Below are 14,602 nucleotides of genomic sequence, written 5' to 3' on the forward strand. Positions count from 1 at the left end.
AACCCTTGGAATAATTAAACCGAGTGTCTTGAAAAGGACGACAACAAAAAAGATGTACCGCTCATATGGATATGAGCAAACCCTGGGATGGCATGCGTCAACCACAGGTGACAGAAGACGTGCGCCGTACTTTGTCATTATGGCCACCATCATGTCCCTCAAAAGGCGTACCACGCCTCAAAATGTGGCATTAATGGACATTAGGAAAAGGCGCCAAATAAAATTGAAGAAATGAGATTGGTGGAAAATTTGAAAAGGAATGAGGCCCAAAAAACACGAAGGCCCTATTCTGCCACCATGGGCCCAAGAAAAACGAAACCCCATTTATTCCCATTAGGCCACTATAGTGACCTAAGGGAATGGTGGGGTACTGTTGATACAAAATATATCCCAAAGCCAAAACCAAAAGGCCCACTCCGAATAAGAGGCCCACAGCTCGCCAAAACACCAAGGCACAAAGCCCAAGTCCTAGCAAATCCTGATACGATCACCTAATCGTATCAGGTCCACACTCAGGCATGCGGTTATGCACCGTACCGAAATGCTTGCATGCAGAATCACGTAACCCTGTGATTAAGGGAGCATGATCACTCTCCAAACAACTCAATCTAGGAGTAACAACCCAAATCAAAGAGCAACCAACTAAATCTCTCCTAAAAGGTGTCTAAGTGTGCAAATCCTATCTACTTGAATCTCCCATATTATCTCAAAGGATAATATCAGTTTTCAACCACTCCCACGAATCAAAGGAGTCAAGTGAGAGTTCCACTAGAGTTCACTCACTCACAGCCTCTATAAAAAGAGGAGCCACCTACAATACAAATACGTACTCATTCTCTTACTCTTATTATTCTCAGTTATTATTGCCCGTTATTTTCCTTATTTTATTACTCTTGTCATAATCAAACTCTCACTCAGGCATCGGAGGTGGCACGATCGTCACACCCTCCATCTCGCGGTCTGTCACTACTGATCCTTTTTCGTTCTTAGCAGGCTTTGAATCAAGTTGCTAGCAGGGTTGATAACTGTCTCAACATTACCCATAAGATCTAAAGCTCCCTTTAGCATACAAATTGATTAAATTGGTTAATAATGAGGGCATTTTGTGAGTTGGGATAGAGCCAAGTGCTCTTTTTATGTTTTCTACTCTTAATTTGTCAACCAACTCTATGTTGGGGTTCGGCAGAGCAGCAGCAGCAGCGATGGGGTTTAGCAACCAGTGTGGGGTGGGTGGCGGGGTTCAGTGGATTCTGGCTGTGGGGTGGGCGGTGTGGGCGATGCTTTCTAGCTGAGCAGCAGCAGCGGTAGGTTTAGCTACGGCAGTAAAATCTGAAAGGGAATCATCTGAGAAGAAGAGAAAAAGAGAGAAAGAAAGGTGCGTGATGAGTTGAAATTTTAATTTTTAGTGGATTTGGGTGTTATCTGGTGTTTTTGTTTTATTTTCTTAAGGGGAACTGGCTGAGGTGCCACAAACCTCATTGAATGACTCAACCTGCTTAAAGTATAATCTAATAGCTCAACCGCCACTGTCCAAAAATTAAACGAAACATCTCAGCCGTTCATTCTGTCCTTTATAAACACATTTTTATCCCAAACCCTAGGGTTTCTCAAATCCGTGAAGACAAAGCTTTAAGGCTTTATCTGTAACGTACACTCTATCCGCTGAATCATTTATTCTCTGTTTGGTTTCCAAAAAACTCCATGAAAATCTCTCATTATTTTTTTTTCTCTGTTTTCTCGTTTACAATCTTTTTCGTTATGCTGTTTGGTCTCAAGTCTTATTTGACTCTGTAATTGGGTTTCATGGGAAGAAAAGAAAAAGACGCTTCTTTTTAATGGACACGATTGTTGTGGCTTTATATTTTGCTCTGTTTGCTTTCGGAGAAAATGTTAGGAAGAAAATTGAATTGAAATATCAATCTTAGATTGTTGTCATCATTTTTTATCGTCATTTGAAAGAAAAAGATGCTCGTGTTTAATATAATGTAATACGACAGTTAATTGTAGTGGGAATTATTGTCTTCTTCCCGTTACATGTATTTTCTCTATGATGATATAAAAATAAGATTATAATAGTCCTTTCGGTTCGCTTTCTCTGGGGCGAGACAGTAGGAAAGGTGACCAATTGTACTAATGAGTTCGTGACGATTAAAGTCCTACTACAGTATTGGGTTGTAATGGGTTTTGCCAAAAAAAAAATTAGTTTTTTTCTTGTGGCCGGTAATTGTCCAAATAGTGACCGGCTTAAGCATTGAATTCCATTAACGGGACATTGTTATCTATGAGGACCATGATGTGTCCTACCTTTCTAGTAAGATAGCTCCACATTATTCTCAGCCCAAGCCTAGTTGTCGGGGGCAGGCTTTGCAGACAAAAAATTGTTGTCTTTTAAATTGCTTAATTGTCTTTGGCAAATGGCTCTGAGTCATTAGTTTATGATGATGATTTGTGGGACTATAATTTCAATTCTAATTTTCTTCCTAAGCTTGAGAAATATGATGTATTCTGTATTTTCATTGAGTATTTATCCCTAAATAAGTTTATTCTTATGGTCCCTTTTATCAAATTTTTATTTTATTTTCAAGTTAATATATCTCCATAGTTGCACTTATTAAATCTCCGTCTCATTCTTGTGTTGTAGTCCCAGTTTGTCAACATGTATACTTCAAGGAAGAAGATCCACAAAGATAAGGATGTTGAACCCACTAAGTTAGAAGAGACGCCTGCTCAGGTATTTTTGGTGAATGTTATAAGACATTCCTGATATTATTGAACTAGATAATCCCTTCAGGTCACTTTTCAGCTCCTGCTTGAAAAATACCAACCAGGAGCTGAAACTTGACCTGAAGGATCTTTACATAAACTCTGCCATGTAAGAATTTGACAATGGATTTTACATGGTTGGTTGAAACTATTTGGCTCTTGGTTTTCTGCCTTTTAAGTGACTTTAAAAAAAATAAATAAACAAAAAAAATAAATAAAAGATTAGGGGTGGCTCGGCCATTTGGTGGTGGCTCGGCCACCCCCTGGGCACCAAGGGGGTGGCTCGGCCACCCCCAATCTTTTTTTTTTAGAACATACATTTTTTTTTTAATTTTTTTAAAAAAATTAAGTATGTGCCATGTGTCAACATGTAATTAGTCCACGTGAAATTCCGTTAAGTCAACTAACGGTCAACTGACGGATGACTAATTTGGGCTATTATCAAAACCACAGGGACCTCCTGTGATAAAAATGAAACCCCAGGAGGGAAAAAATAAAGTTGAAAAACCCTAGGGGGTTTGGAGTATTTAACCCAAAAAAAAATTAAGAGGAGTGCTACACATTCCAAATTTTCTTTCAAAAGTTAATTTTCAAATGATGTGTCACCATCTGAGATTTATTATTTTGGGAAGTGTGCCACCAACTCATGAGATGGTGACACATCATTTGAGAACGAATTTTTGAGAAGAAAATTTAGAATGTGTAGTATTTCTCAAAAATTAAACTTTTTTCGTGCTGCATTGGATGTGGCTGGCATGATAGATACAAAAATTCATAAAAATAAATAAATAAATAAAAAATGGACACCTTTCTCAAGCCACTTCTCTCTCATTTCACCCTAATTTTTTTTTCCTGAATAGGATCATCTCCAATCCATTATAAATTGGAAGGTATCCAGTTAATAGCTGTGCCACAAATATGTCACGTGTCCTTTCAATAAAAAAATAAAAATAAATAGTAATTAAAACTTAAAAATAAATAATAATAAAAAAAAGATGGGTGGACTTGAGATGGCTTCAGCCACGATTGGATGGTATGTGGTGGCTTCGCTCCTATGAGATGGCCGCCCACCAACGACTCCACCTCCAGTAGATGAAAGCGCCGCCCTCCATCTACACCACCTAACGCCACCAATTGCAACCCACCAGAATATTTTGACAAAGGAGCACACACTAGGGCACCGTTCGGTAAACGGTTTGGCAAAGGCAAAGGCACAAAAATCCCACTTTTTCATTTTTTCAACATTTTTTATTTTTTATATCACATCAATCACTTTTTATTATTATTCCAATTAAAAAATTACTACAAAACAAAATTTATTCTTTTTTCTATATCAAATATTCTTATTTTTTCACTTTTCAAAAAAAAAAAAAAAAATTCTTACTTTTTTCACATCAATCAATTTTTGTTACTGGAAAACACAACAGTTCCACCTTAACTTGGATGGACAACCTTATTAAACAAAGCCAGTGAGCTGTGGGCATATATAAATTCTGAGCTTCTATCGGTTGGAAACCCATAATTGCTAATGATAAACTGTTTGATGCCATAAAGTCACGGGCTGACAAAATAGGTATTTGATATAACTTGTTTATGATCCATTTATTTTATGAATATTTTTTTATAATAAAATTCATTTAGGCCCCGTTTGGTTCGCGGATTAGACCCTTGGATTGGACTAGCTAACACTAGGTATAGCTAGTCATTTGTTTGGTAACACTCTATTCCTGAGAATAGTCTATTCCTATGGGATTACTAATCCTATACACACAGGGTTAGCTAAGCCACTCAAAAACGAGTGGCTTAGCTAATCCTTTCCTGTAGGATTAAAATTATCGTGTAAATTGCCCACAAAAACCCCACCCTTCTAGCACCCACGTCTCTCAAGGAGACTATGCAAAACGATCTCCATCTCTCAAAGAGCAACGATCTCTCTTCTCTGCGCAAGGTATCTCTCTCCCCCTCTCTTCTCTTCGATTTTTCTTCTTTGTTTCTTGGTTATTTCATTCTCTCTTTGTTTCTTGAATTTTTTTTTTTTCTCTGTAACGTTTCTCAGTTTTTTTTTTTTTTTTCTTATGTTTTTTTTATTTCTTTTGATTCTCTGTATCGTTTCTCTTTGATTTTTTTTTTTTTTTTCTCCATCTCTCTTTCTCAGTTTGATTTTTAATTTAGTTATATATATATACACACACGCTTGAACACAGGTTGTTCAAGCGTACAACCAGTGTTCGAGCGTGTATATATATATACACACACACGCTTGAACACAAGTTATTCATACCTGTTCAAGCGTGTATATATATATAAAATTATATATACATGACATAACTAAAAAAAAAAATTATAGTAAAATTGTTTATCTTTCAATAAAAAGAAAAGAATAAGAGTCCTTAATAATATAAATTGTATTTATATTATAAGGGTATTTTAGGAAATAAGATCATAATACGATTCGATTCATCAACATATTGCATTGTACCAAACGAAAGAATGAGATTAGGTAGTCTATTCCAGCGTTACAACCAAACAAAGGAATAGGACTAGCTAATATATTCCCAGTGATAGCTAATCCCAGTAGTAGCTAATCCTTTTCCAATGGACTAGACAATCCGCAAACCAAACGAGTCCCTAGGTGTTATAAAAAATAATTTCATATATAAAATAAACGAGTATTTATTTATTACCTGTTTTGCCGGCCAAACATAAACCCACGTGAGTTTCAGGCCGTGGGTCTGGAACAGACGTGGCATACGCCACGTCAGCCTGGAACGAAAGCTTGGGAAAAAATATTCCGGATCCGTAACATTTCTCTCAACAAAAATATCCCAACATCCCAGCCGTTCATTCTATCTTTTTTAACACATTTATATTCCAAACCCTAGGGTTTCTTGAATCCTCAAAGAAAACTTTTGAAAGGGTTTTCACTCTCAGCAGCAGTTCGCTTGGACCCTCGCTTCACCCCCAGGTACGCCTCCAATCCATTTCTCCGTAGCGAACACTCTATCCGCCGAATCATTTAGTCTCTGTTTGGTTCCCGGAAAACTCTTAAGAAAATCTCTCATTATTTTTTTCCTCTGTTTACTCTTCTACGATCTTTTTGTTTTTATGCCGTTTGGTCTCAAGTATTATTTGACCCTGTATATGGGTCTCGATGAAGAAAAAAAAGGCTTCTTTCTAATGGACATTATTACTATGGCTTTATATATTGCTCCGTTTGCTTTCAGAGAAAATCTTAGGAAGAAAATTGAATTGAAATATCAATCTTAGATTGTTGCCATTGTTTGTGATTGTCGTTTGAAAGAACAGACGCCCGTGTTTATCATACCCTATATAAGTGTTTTCTCTATGATGATATGAAAGATAGGATTATAGTTCTTTTGGTCTGTTTTCTCTGGGGCGAGACGGTAGGGAAAGGGACCAATGTTACTGAACTAATGAGTTCGTGACATTTCAATTCGTATGACCGTGTTGGGTTGTAATGGGTGTGAATCAATTCGGGGAGATCGATCTTAGTAGTAAGACTGCTCCACATTATTCTCAACCCAATGCATGTTGTTGGCGGCAGGCTTTGTAGACAAATAATTGTTTTCTTTTAAGTTTCATTATTGGTCGTAGGCAAATGGTCTTTCTGAGTCATTAGTTTATGATAACGATTTGTGGTACTATAATTTGATTCTAATTTTCCTTCTAAGCCTGAGAAATATGATGTATTTAGTATGTTGGTTGGGGATTTATCCCAAAATAAGTTTATTCTAGTGGTCCCTTTTATCAAATTTTTATCTTGGTTTATTTTCAAGTTAATATATCTCCATAGTTGTACTGATTAAATCTCCGATATGCTTCTCATTCTTGTGTTGTTGTGCCAGTTTGTCAGCATGTATACTTCAAGGAAGAAGATCCACAAAGATAAGGATGCTGAACCCACTGAGTTTGAAGAGTCGGTTGCTCAGGTAATTTTAGTAACTGTTATAAGACATTCCTGGGATTATTGCACTTGATAATCCCTTCCAGTTGTGACATTTGATGATGAAATGAACTATGTCATCATTCCTGCAGGCTTTCTTTGATTTGGAAAATACCAACCAGGAGCTGAAAAGTGACCTGAAGGATCTTTACATAAACTCTGCTGTGTAAGAATTTGACAACGGATTGTACATGGTTGAAACTATTTGGTTTTTGGCTTTCTGCCTTTGAAGTGGCTGGTCTTATTCCCTTTTTATTACAGTCAGGTTGATGTTTCTGGGAATCGGAAGGCGGTTGTCGTTCATGTTCCCTACAGGTTGAGGAAAGGCTTCCGCAAGATTCATGTTAGGCTTGTGAGAGAGCTTGAGAAGAAGTTCAGTGGGAAGGTAATCAAAAACTGGTATATTTTGGTTCTTGCAATTTCTTTCTGGCCTTTTGGTTCAAAGAATATGCAGTTGTGGAAGAAACTTCAATTCATAATGCTTTTCATCTGGGAACTTTTGTATCATTTTTTCTTGTACTCCCCTTGTAATTAAATCCTCTTATCTGCCCTTTCTTTGGTTACTCAGAAGATTTAGCCATAAAATTTCTTCTGTTTTTGTTTTTTTTTTTTTAACTTGCCAATTGGCCTACTTCGTTCCAATTATGTGTAACCATTTCATATTATTCTAAGAGAGTTAGAGCATCCATATTGAGCTCTACAAATGAAAGTTACATTTGAAGAGAAACTCACTTTTGAAAATTTGAAGAGTCACTTTTAAATTGAATCAAATATCAAACTCACTATATCTTTCTCTACTTTAGTTAAATATTATTATTATTATTATTATTATTTTATTCTTGGTAGATGAGAGAGAACGAAAATGAATATATAAGATTAAAAAACTAAATAACTTTCATTTTTTGGCACTTGGTATTTGGAGAGCCTTGTTAATCAAAGTTAAATTTGAAATAGAATAGAGAGCTTGTTAAATGGTTTTTTTTTTGTAAGTTTTTTCAAATTTTTAAAGAAAAGCCAAATTTAAAGAGCTCAGTAGAAATGCTCTTATTCTGAGACAATGTAATTGATTAAAGTGATTGGGCTTTCTTTATTCCTCCTGCCACAAAATATATGCATGTTTTCCTTTTTATATGTATCAGGGTTGATGGTGTTGATATCCTGTGATTTTATTCCCTTTAAAACATTGTAGGATGTGGTCCTTATTGCTAGCCGGAGGATAGTGAGACCACCAAAGAAAGGTTCTGCTGCTCAACGGCCCCGCAGCCGCACACTCACAGCTGTTCATGAGGCAATGCTGGAGGATATTGTATTGCCTGCTGAAATTGTTGGGAAGCGTGTCAGATATAGAATTGATGGATCCAAGATAATGAAGGTAACCACATTACAGCCCTATAACCAGGAAATTGCTTCTTTCAGGCTGAGTCTCTTGTTGGTTGTTTAAAGAAATTTGCAACTATTGATAATATGGTTTGGATTAGCATTTGCAAGTTTGGGATTTCAATGGAAAGCTTACAATCAGCTTGATGAGTATGCTGGTGGTATATTCTTTCTATTTACTTAAATAATTTATCCAACATGCATGCTCTTGTGGACAGGTTTTCTTAGACCCGAAGGAACGAAACAATACCGAGTACAAGCTGGATAGCTTTGCTGCCGTCTATAGGAAACTTTCTGGCAAAGATGTTGTGTTTGAGTACCCGGTAGCAGAGGCCTAGAGAAATTCCTCTTGAGACTTCTAGACATTATTCAAAGCTGTTGTGGGAACTTTCCAAATTTTTGTGCTGATGAGTTTGTTTAGAAGTGGGAAACCTTAATTGGATCTTGTTTTCCGCATTATGATACGATTTTATGTGCTGCGGTTTGATTTTGACCAATGTAGGATTTTGTTCATTTTAATTTAATCATACTTGAATTTGCAAGTTTACTCTGCGTGCACTAGTTTGTTCATGGAGACGCATCTGCATGTGGGCACCTGCATGTGTTGCTTTGGCTGAAGCTCATTTCCGTCCTGTTTTCACTGGAATTTGGTTACTTTTGAGTATTTTGAGTATTCTCTTCAAAGCTTAATCTGTTGCCAAATTTTTCACTCATGAAAATCAGAGAACCACGTGTATCCGTGAGGACCGAACAAGAACCAAAAATATTATACTCCATAAGATAAAACACTACACAACAACTACAATTGTGATTTAACAACATAAGTAAAGTTTGCTTTTCTCCCCACTTTGCAAGCTTCCCAATGCAACAAAGAGCTGAAGTGATTCCATGATGATTTGAGCAATATGCCAAGCAGAAATAAGAGGGATTATTGATTGATAATGACAACCAAAGGGTCCCTTTCCAAAATGAGACAAAAGTTGCCACATGAAAGTCACTAATTCTGATGCTATTAGAGCTGGTTTTGCTTCACCCACATTTACTTCCATGGAATTGATTTTTGTTGTACAAGCAGTCAATATTTTATTAATGACCAATACTAGGACTTCATTATTTCAACATTAAAGTTGGCTTTTAAAAAGTGCGATGGGGGTCTACAGCATGTTTTCCATAGGGACCATGGTCATGTTCTCCCTAGTAACTTCATGTGACTTAACAGTTAGCTTAATTTGCTTAATAAGAGAAGAGATGTCCGCTTGATAAGAATTAGCCAAATAGATTGTCTCTAAATGATATCTAATAATATCAGTTTCTAATTGTTCATTACAAAGTGGTCAGAAACAAATCTCATTATCATTGGATGGAATGAACTTGACCATCTTTTCTCTCATTGGGAGAACATCCCAAGCTACCTTCCAAACCATGTGCTTTAATCTGTGTTGTACAGGTTTCATTTAGGTTTAACTCATGAGCAAACTTGACAAAAAATTGACCCCAAGGTGTTGGAGTCCATATCCAAGTGTCATGTGTGGGAGAATGACTTAGATGAAGGTTCTGAATTTGGCTTTGCTGAATAAACATAAAAAAGCCTATATAATCTATTGACACCCCAGCTTTTACTTTGAGGAATTATAAGATTAGAAACCATAATTTGAGGAAGGGAATTTAAAGAAGGGTTGGCAGCTGGTTTGAAGGTTGGACTAGATGCTGAATTTTCCCCATCCCCAATCAAATAGCAAGCACCTTTTACCAATTGATTATTGTTGATGATACCTTTCCATGGCCAAGAAGCAATGTGGGAAAGGTTTGACAGTCAACAGATTGAAATTATTCAGATACTTTTTCTTGAGAGCATTGATCCAGAGTTTTGCAATTAATGCTTTATTGACTGGCCATAGATCTTGTTCCTAATATATTTTGGGGTACAGATTCAACTCCAAGCCATTGGAATGAGATTCTTTTTTTTTTCCTCCTTGAAACCCCAACAAATGCTCCTTAGAATGGAGTCAATTTGATAACAAAATGATTATGTAGCAATGAAGTTTTGGTTGCCTGTGAAATGGCTTGGCCTTCCATTTCGACACTCTATTTAAAATCTTGGCCTTGATTTCCTCAAAAGTCTTATAAAATGCCTTGAATCTAAAGGGCTTGGGCCTTGGGAAGCCAACAATAATTTCCTTCAACATGCAACACAATGGGACAATGGTCCGAGGGAAGAAGAGGAAGATGAGTGACAGCTGCAATAGAAAAGATGGAGATCATTCTTTGTTAGCAATGCATCTGTCTAGCCTCTCACAAATATTTCCCTTCCCCTGTCTCTTGTTAGACCATGTAAAAGGGTTGCCAAAATACCCCAAACCAATCAATCCATTTGTGTGAACATAGAATATGAAGGGCTCTAGGGATGAAGAGCTGAAAGAAAGGATTACCACCTAATTTTTCTTTTTAAGATCATGTCCTCTGTAGAACTTGTCTTTGATTTGGATTTCAATTGAAAAAATGTTAGGCCGATTCTGTTGTGCCTAAGAGGTCAAGGCAATCTCAAAAGTATCCTTGATCACATACGGCATTCAATGAAGCTCAATTAATAGCAGTTTTCAGGGGTTTTAAGGAGTTGATGGTGGGAAAATACCAACAATATAGTTAGTACTTTAAATAGCAAAAAATCGGTATAAAATACAAATGAATTACATACATTTAGCTTCAAGCTAATCCAAGGTATGAAACTATGAATCATTAACATTACCTTTTTCCATAGGTTATCATAAATCAGATTATGACAAAGGGTAAAAAGAATAAAGCTACAGAAATCGACTTGATCAAAACATCTTCCAAACAACTATTCCAACCAAGAAAAGAGATCGGTGTGAACCAGAATCTTTTATCCTGTACAGTTGCACAAAAAGTAAATGTAATGTATGAAGCAGATACAGTAAAGTACTATGATACAATTAATGGCAGTGACAACATACTAAGACCCATTAATCTATTATTAACCTTGTTGCACCAAGTCAGGAGATTAGACATAACATAAAATCAAATGATTCCATTTTGTTTTCTGTAACATTTGACGGTTTCTCAGCACCAAATAACCTCAATGATTAGACATGTTTATCACAACTGAACATAAAGCATAAGAACAACATGGTTCCATTATGTTCTAAAATTATTCTCATTAAAAACACTTTTCGCATCACTTCAAATTCATGAATGCCCAAATGCCACCATTTCTATTGATACAAGGATTCGAGTAATTTTATTATGTCTTCTTTTGGCTAACATGAACAAGCAAAAGAAGCAAAGGAAAACAAATCAAGAGCGTCAAGAGCGGGAAACACGAACAAACTAAAGGTGATTAACTTCACTTAAATCCATTTCTTTATTTCTTTTCCCATTATAAATTACATACACCAATACTGACTTAAGCATCGGAGAGTCCTCAGTAACCTGGGGACGCTTCCCCCTAAGAATAACTCCAGGTGGATCACTCAACGGTCTGAAATCTCTTTCCGTCTCCAAAAGAATGATGTACAAACACATCAGAAGGTACTTTGGTACAGTGATGGGCGATCATCCCGCTCGGGTTGGTAGAGGTATACTCCATACATATTAAAAATGGTACTCCTTTATGCATTTAGTTAAAACGGTGTCGGTTAGCCATCAAATTAAAGGCCTCCGTATGAATAACGGAAAACTAAAAGGTGATCATCCCACTCAGCTTGGTAGAGGTATACTCTGTACCTGTTTAAAAACAGTACTCCTTTATACAGCTAGTTAAAATGGTGTTAGGCAGCCAAAATATTTATCCTAATCTCCCAATTTCACAACGTAAAGGATCCCCCAGGAATGGTCCTTTTCCCAAACTTTTTCCACACAAAGAGAGAAACTCAAACACACAATGAGCACAAGGAATTTTAGAAACTAATAAACTTGTTTCATTGCAAGAAAGTGCAAGTACATAAGCAAAATACTAAAGTAAACAGCGGCCCAAAAATGGGTCCAAAACAAAAGCATTCACCTTCAGAGGCTCTTCACTATCAAGATCTACAAAAGTCGGATTCTCCTCAGCAAGGGGCTCTTCACCTTCAGCCGATGGGCGAGGAAGGAAAGCAGAAGGACAAGCGATCCTGAGAGCTCGATCCCTTACCGTAAACAAAGATTGTCGAACCTCATTGGGGATGTCCCGCCAACTCAACGTTTCAAGGTTCCTTGGCCCACACTCTCCATGCCAGAAACTTTGGCACGTCCTGAATCCGCTCCTAAAGACGCACCTCCAACTACTACGATTAGCCTCCGGAACACACCATAGCTCCTCTTGGAGAGCAAGGATTCAGCCATGCTGGAAACACAAACAAGCAAAAACTCGTCTCTTTCTTCTACAGCGTCTTCTCTCACCCTTCGAACCACCAAGTCCTTTTGCCTGGCTCGATTGGCCTTCAGGGGCTCTTCTGCGGCGTCTTCTCTCACCCTTCGAACCACCAAATCCTTCAGGGGCTCTTTACTATCAAGATCTACAAAAGTCGGATTCTCCTCAGCAAGGGGCTCTTCACCTTCAGCTGATGGGCAAGGAAAGAAAGCAGAAGGACAAGCGATCCTGAGAGCTCGATCCCTTGCCGTAAACAAAGATTGTCGAACCTCATTGGGGATGTCCCGCCAACTCAACGTTTCAAGGTTCCTTGGCCCAAACTCTCCATGCCAGAAACTTTGGCACGCCCTGAATCCGCTCCTAAAGACGCACCTCCAACTACTACGATTAGCCTCTGGAACACACCATAGCTCCTCTTGGAGAGCAAGGATTGCCATGCTAGAAACACAAACAAGCAAAAACTCGTCTCTTTCTTCTGCGGTGTCTTCTCTCACCCTTCGAACCACCAAGTCCTTTTGCCTGGCTCGATTGGCCTCATTACGAGCCTTGGTTTCAGCACGCCTTTGTGCAGCACAAGCTGCCCAGATTTCTGCTTTAGCTTCCAGCAATGTCACGTTGGCCGCATATCTCATAGATTGGGCATTCCTAGCCAACTCCTTAGCCATGTGAACCCTCTCTCGATAGAAAATCATTGAATTCTCAGCAGCAAGTGCTTGATTGCGGCTGACCACAGACTTGGCCTCAGCTTCACTGCAAACATTTTGTAGGGGGATACACTCGGTACATACGGTTTCCATGGACTGCTGCCTTTCTAGCTCCAACAATAGCTCACTGTTCTGTTCACGAAGTTGGGAGTTCCCCCTTAAAGCGGCCTCTAACCTCAACTCCAGCTCCGACACAATAGGCTGTCGAGAAGTGCTAGCCTTGTTAGAGGCCCTATGCCCCAGAGTCATTCTATAACACATGGCCACATCGTCTAAAACGGATTGTGCCAACGAAGAGCTGCAGGGTCCACCAGAACAGAGGTTGATGCTGGCCCCAACAAGCGGACTAAAGCTCCAAGTGGACCTTCAACATCAGAGTTCGCCCCAAGGGAAGGAAAACTCTCGAACACTTGGGGAGCAACAGCTTCTGGAAGACTCCCGAGGAGAACCTGCATTTCCTCCACATCTCCCAAGGGGGATCTTAGATTCGACATGGCCGTGTCGCCATCTTCAAAAGACTCCAACACTTTTGTATGAACAGACTCCGTACCAATAACGGTATCTTCCACAACCAATGGATCACCCTCAGGTTGGGACTGCATCTCCTCCATTACTGCCCCAACAGAATGTTCATCCTCAAAGGCAACACACGGAGTTAGCTGGGGCTGCATCTCCTCCATTGTAGCCCCAACAGATTGATCACCCTCAGGGGCCGCATGCAGAGGTGTAGGAGGCTGCATATCTCCCATTGCAGCCTCAACGGACTGATCATCTTCAGGGGCCGCTCTCAGAGCCAAAAACGGTTGCGCTTCTTTTGCAACCAACTCAGCAGATCCACCAGCAGGCTCGTGATCACCAAAGCTGCCTCATTCATCTAGGGACTCTCCACCTTCAGAAGACGAAATGTTTATGAAGGTTGGAAGACGAACCCCTTCACCGGGGCCAGGCGAAATAGTTTGGCTCGCTGTTGAAGAAGACGATGTTGAAAAAACCATACGCACCACAGGTTGGCCGGGTCACTGAATAGCCAAAGGCATCATCCAAATAGCCTCACCGACTCCAGCATCCATTGGAAGCGGACCAGGAGGAAACGGGGCAGACAGACCTCTTGAAGCAGAAGGCGGGTCCACTGGTCCACTAGCAGGAGAGTTCTTTGATCTCTCAGAAAAGGGCGAACCCCCTGCTCCGCTAGCAGAAGAACTCTCCGAATTATCAGAAGACGGACCCCCTGGTCCACCAACAAGAGCGTTAACAGAACCATCTGCCAAGGCACTGTCACTAGCAGAGCTAGATTTTATGACATGAACAACATTTTTAAAGGACCCCGGGAGCCTCTACAAAAACGCCTTCGTTTGAGGGGCCTCGCAACCGAATGATTCCTAGGGGAGATAAGGTCTGTGGCTACACCTTAATGGCCTTCCAGCGCCC

At 39.0% G+C, this 14,602-nt stretch overlaps 1 protein-coding gene across 1 annotated transcript; it reads left to right on the forward strand.

Moving 5' to 3' along the window:
- Window positions 1–5,623: 5,623 nt before the first annotated feature.
- LOC132184121 (small ribosomal subunit protein eS7-like) lies at window positions 5,624–8,651 on the forward strand. The gene is made up of 6 exons (XM_059597628.1): window positions 5,624–5,728; window positions 6,630–6,713; window positions 6,820–6,893; window positions 6,989–7,112; window positions 7,917–8,099; window positions 8,323–8,651. Exons 2-6 carry the CDS (start codon window positions 6,639–6,641, stop codon window positions 8,440–8,442), a joined length of 576 nt encoding a protein of 191 aa, XP_059453611.1. The 5' UTR covers window positions 5,624–5,728; window positions 6,630–6,638; the 3' UTR covers window positions 8,443–8,651.
- The last annotated feature ends 5,951 nt before the right edge of the window (window positions 8,652–14,602 follow it).

Source organism: Corylus avellana, chromosome ca6, assembly GCF_901000735.1.
Source record: "Corylus avellana chromosome ca6, CavTom2PMs-1.0".
NCBI classification, from domain to species: Eukaryota; Viridiplantae; Streptophyta; class Magnoliopsida; order Fagales; family Betulaceae; genus Corylus; species Corylus avellana.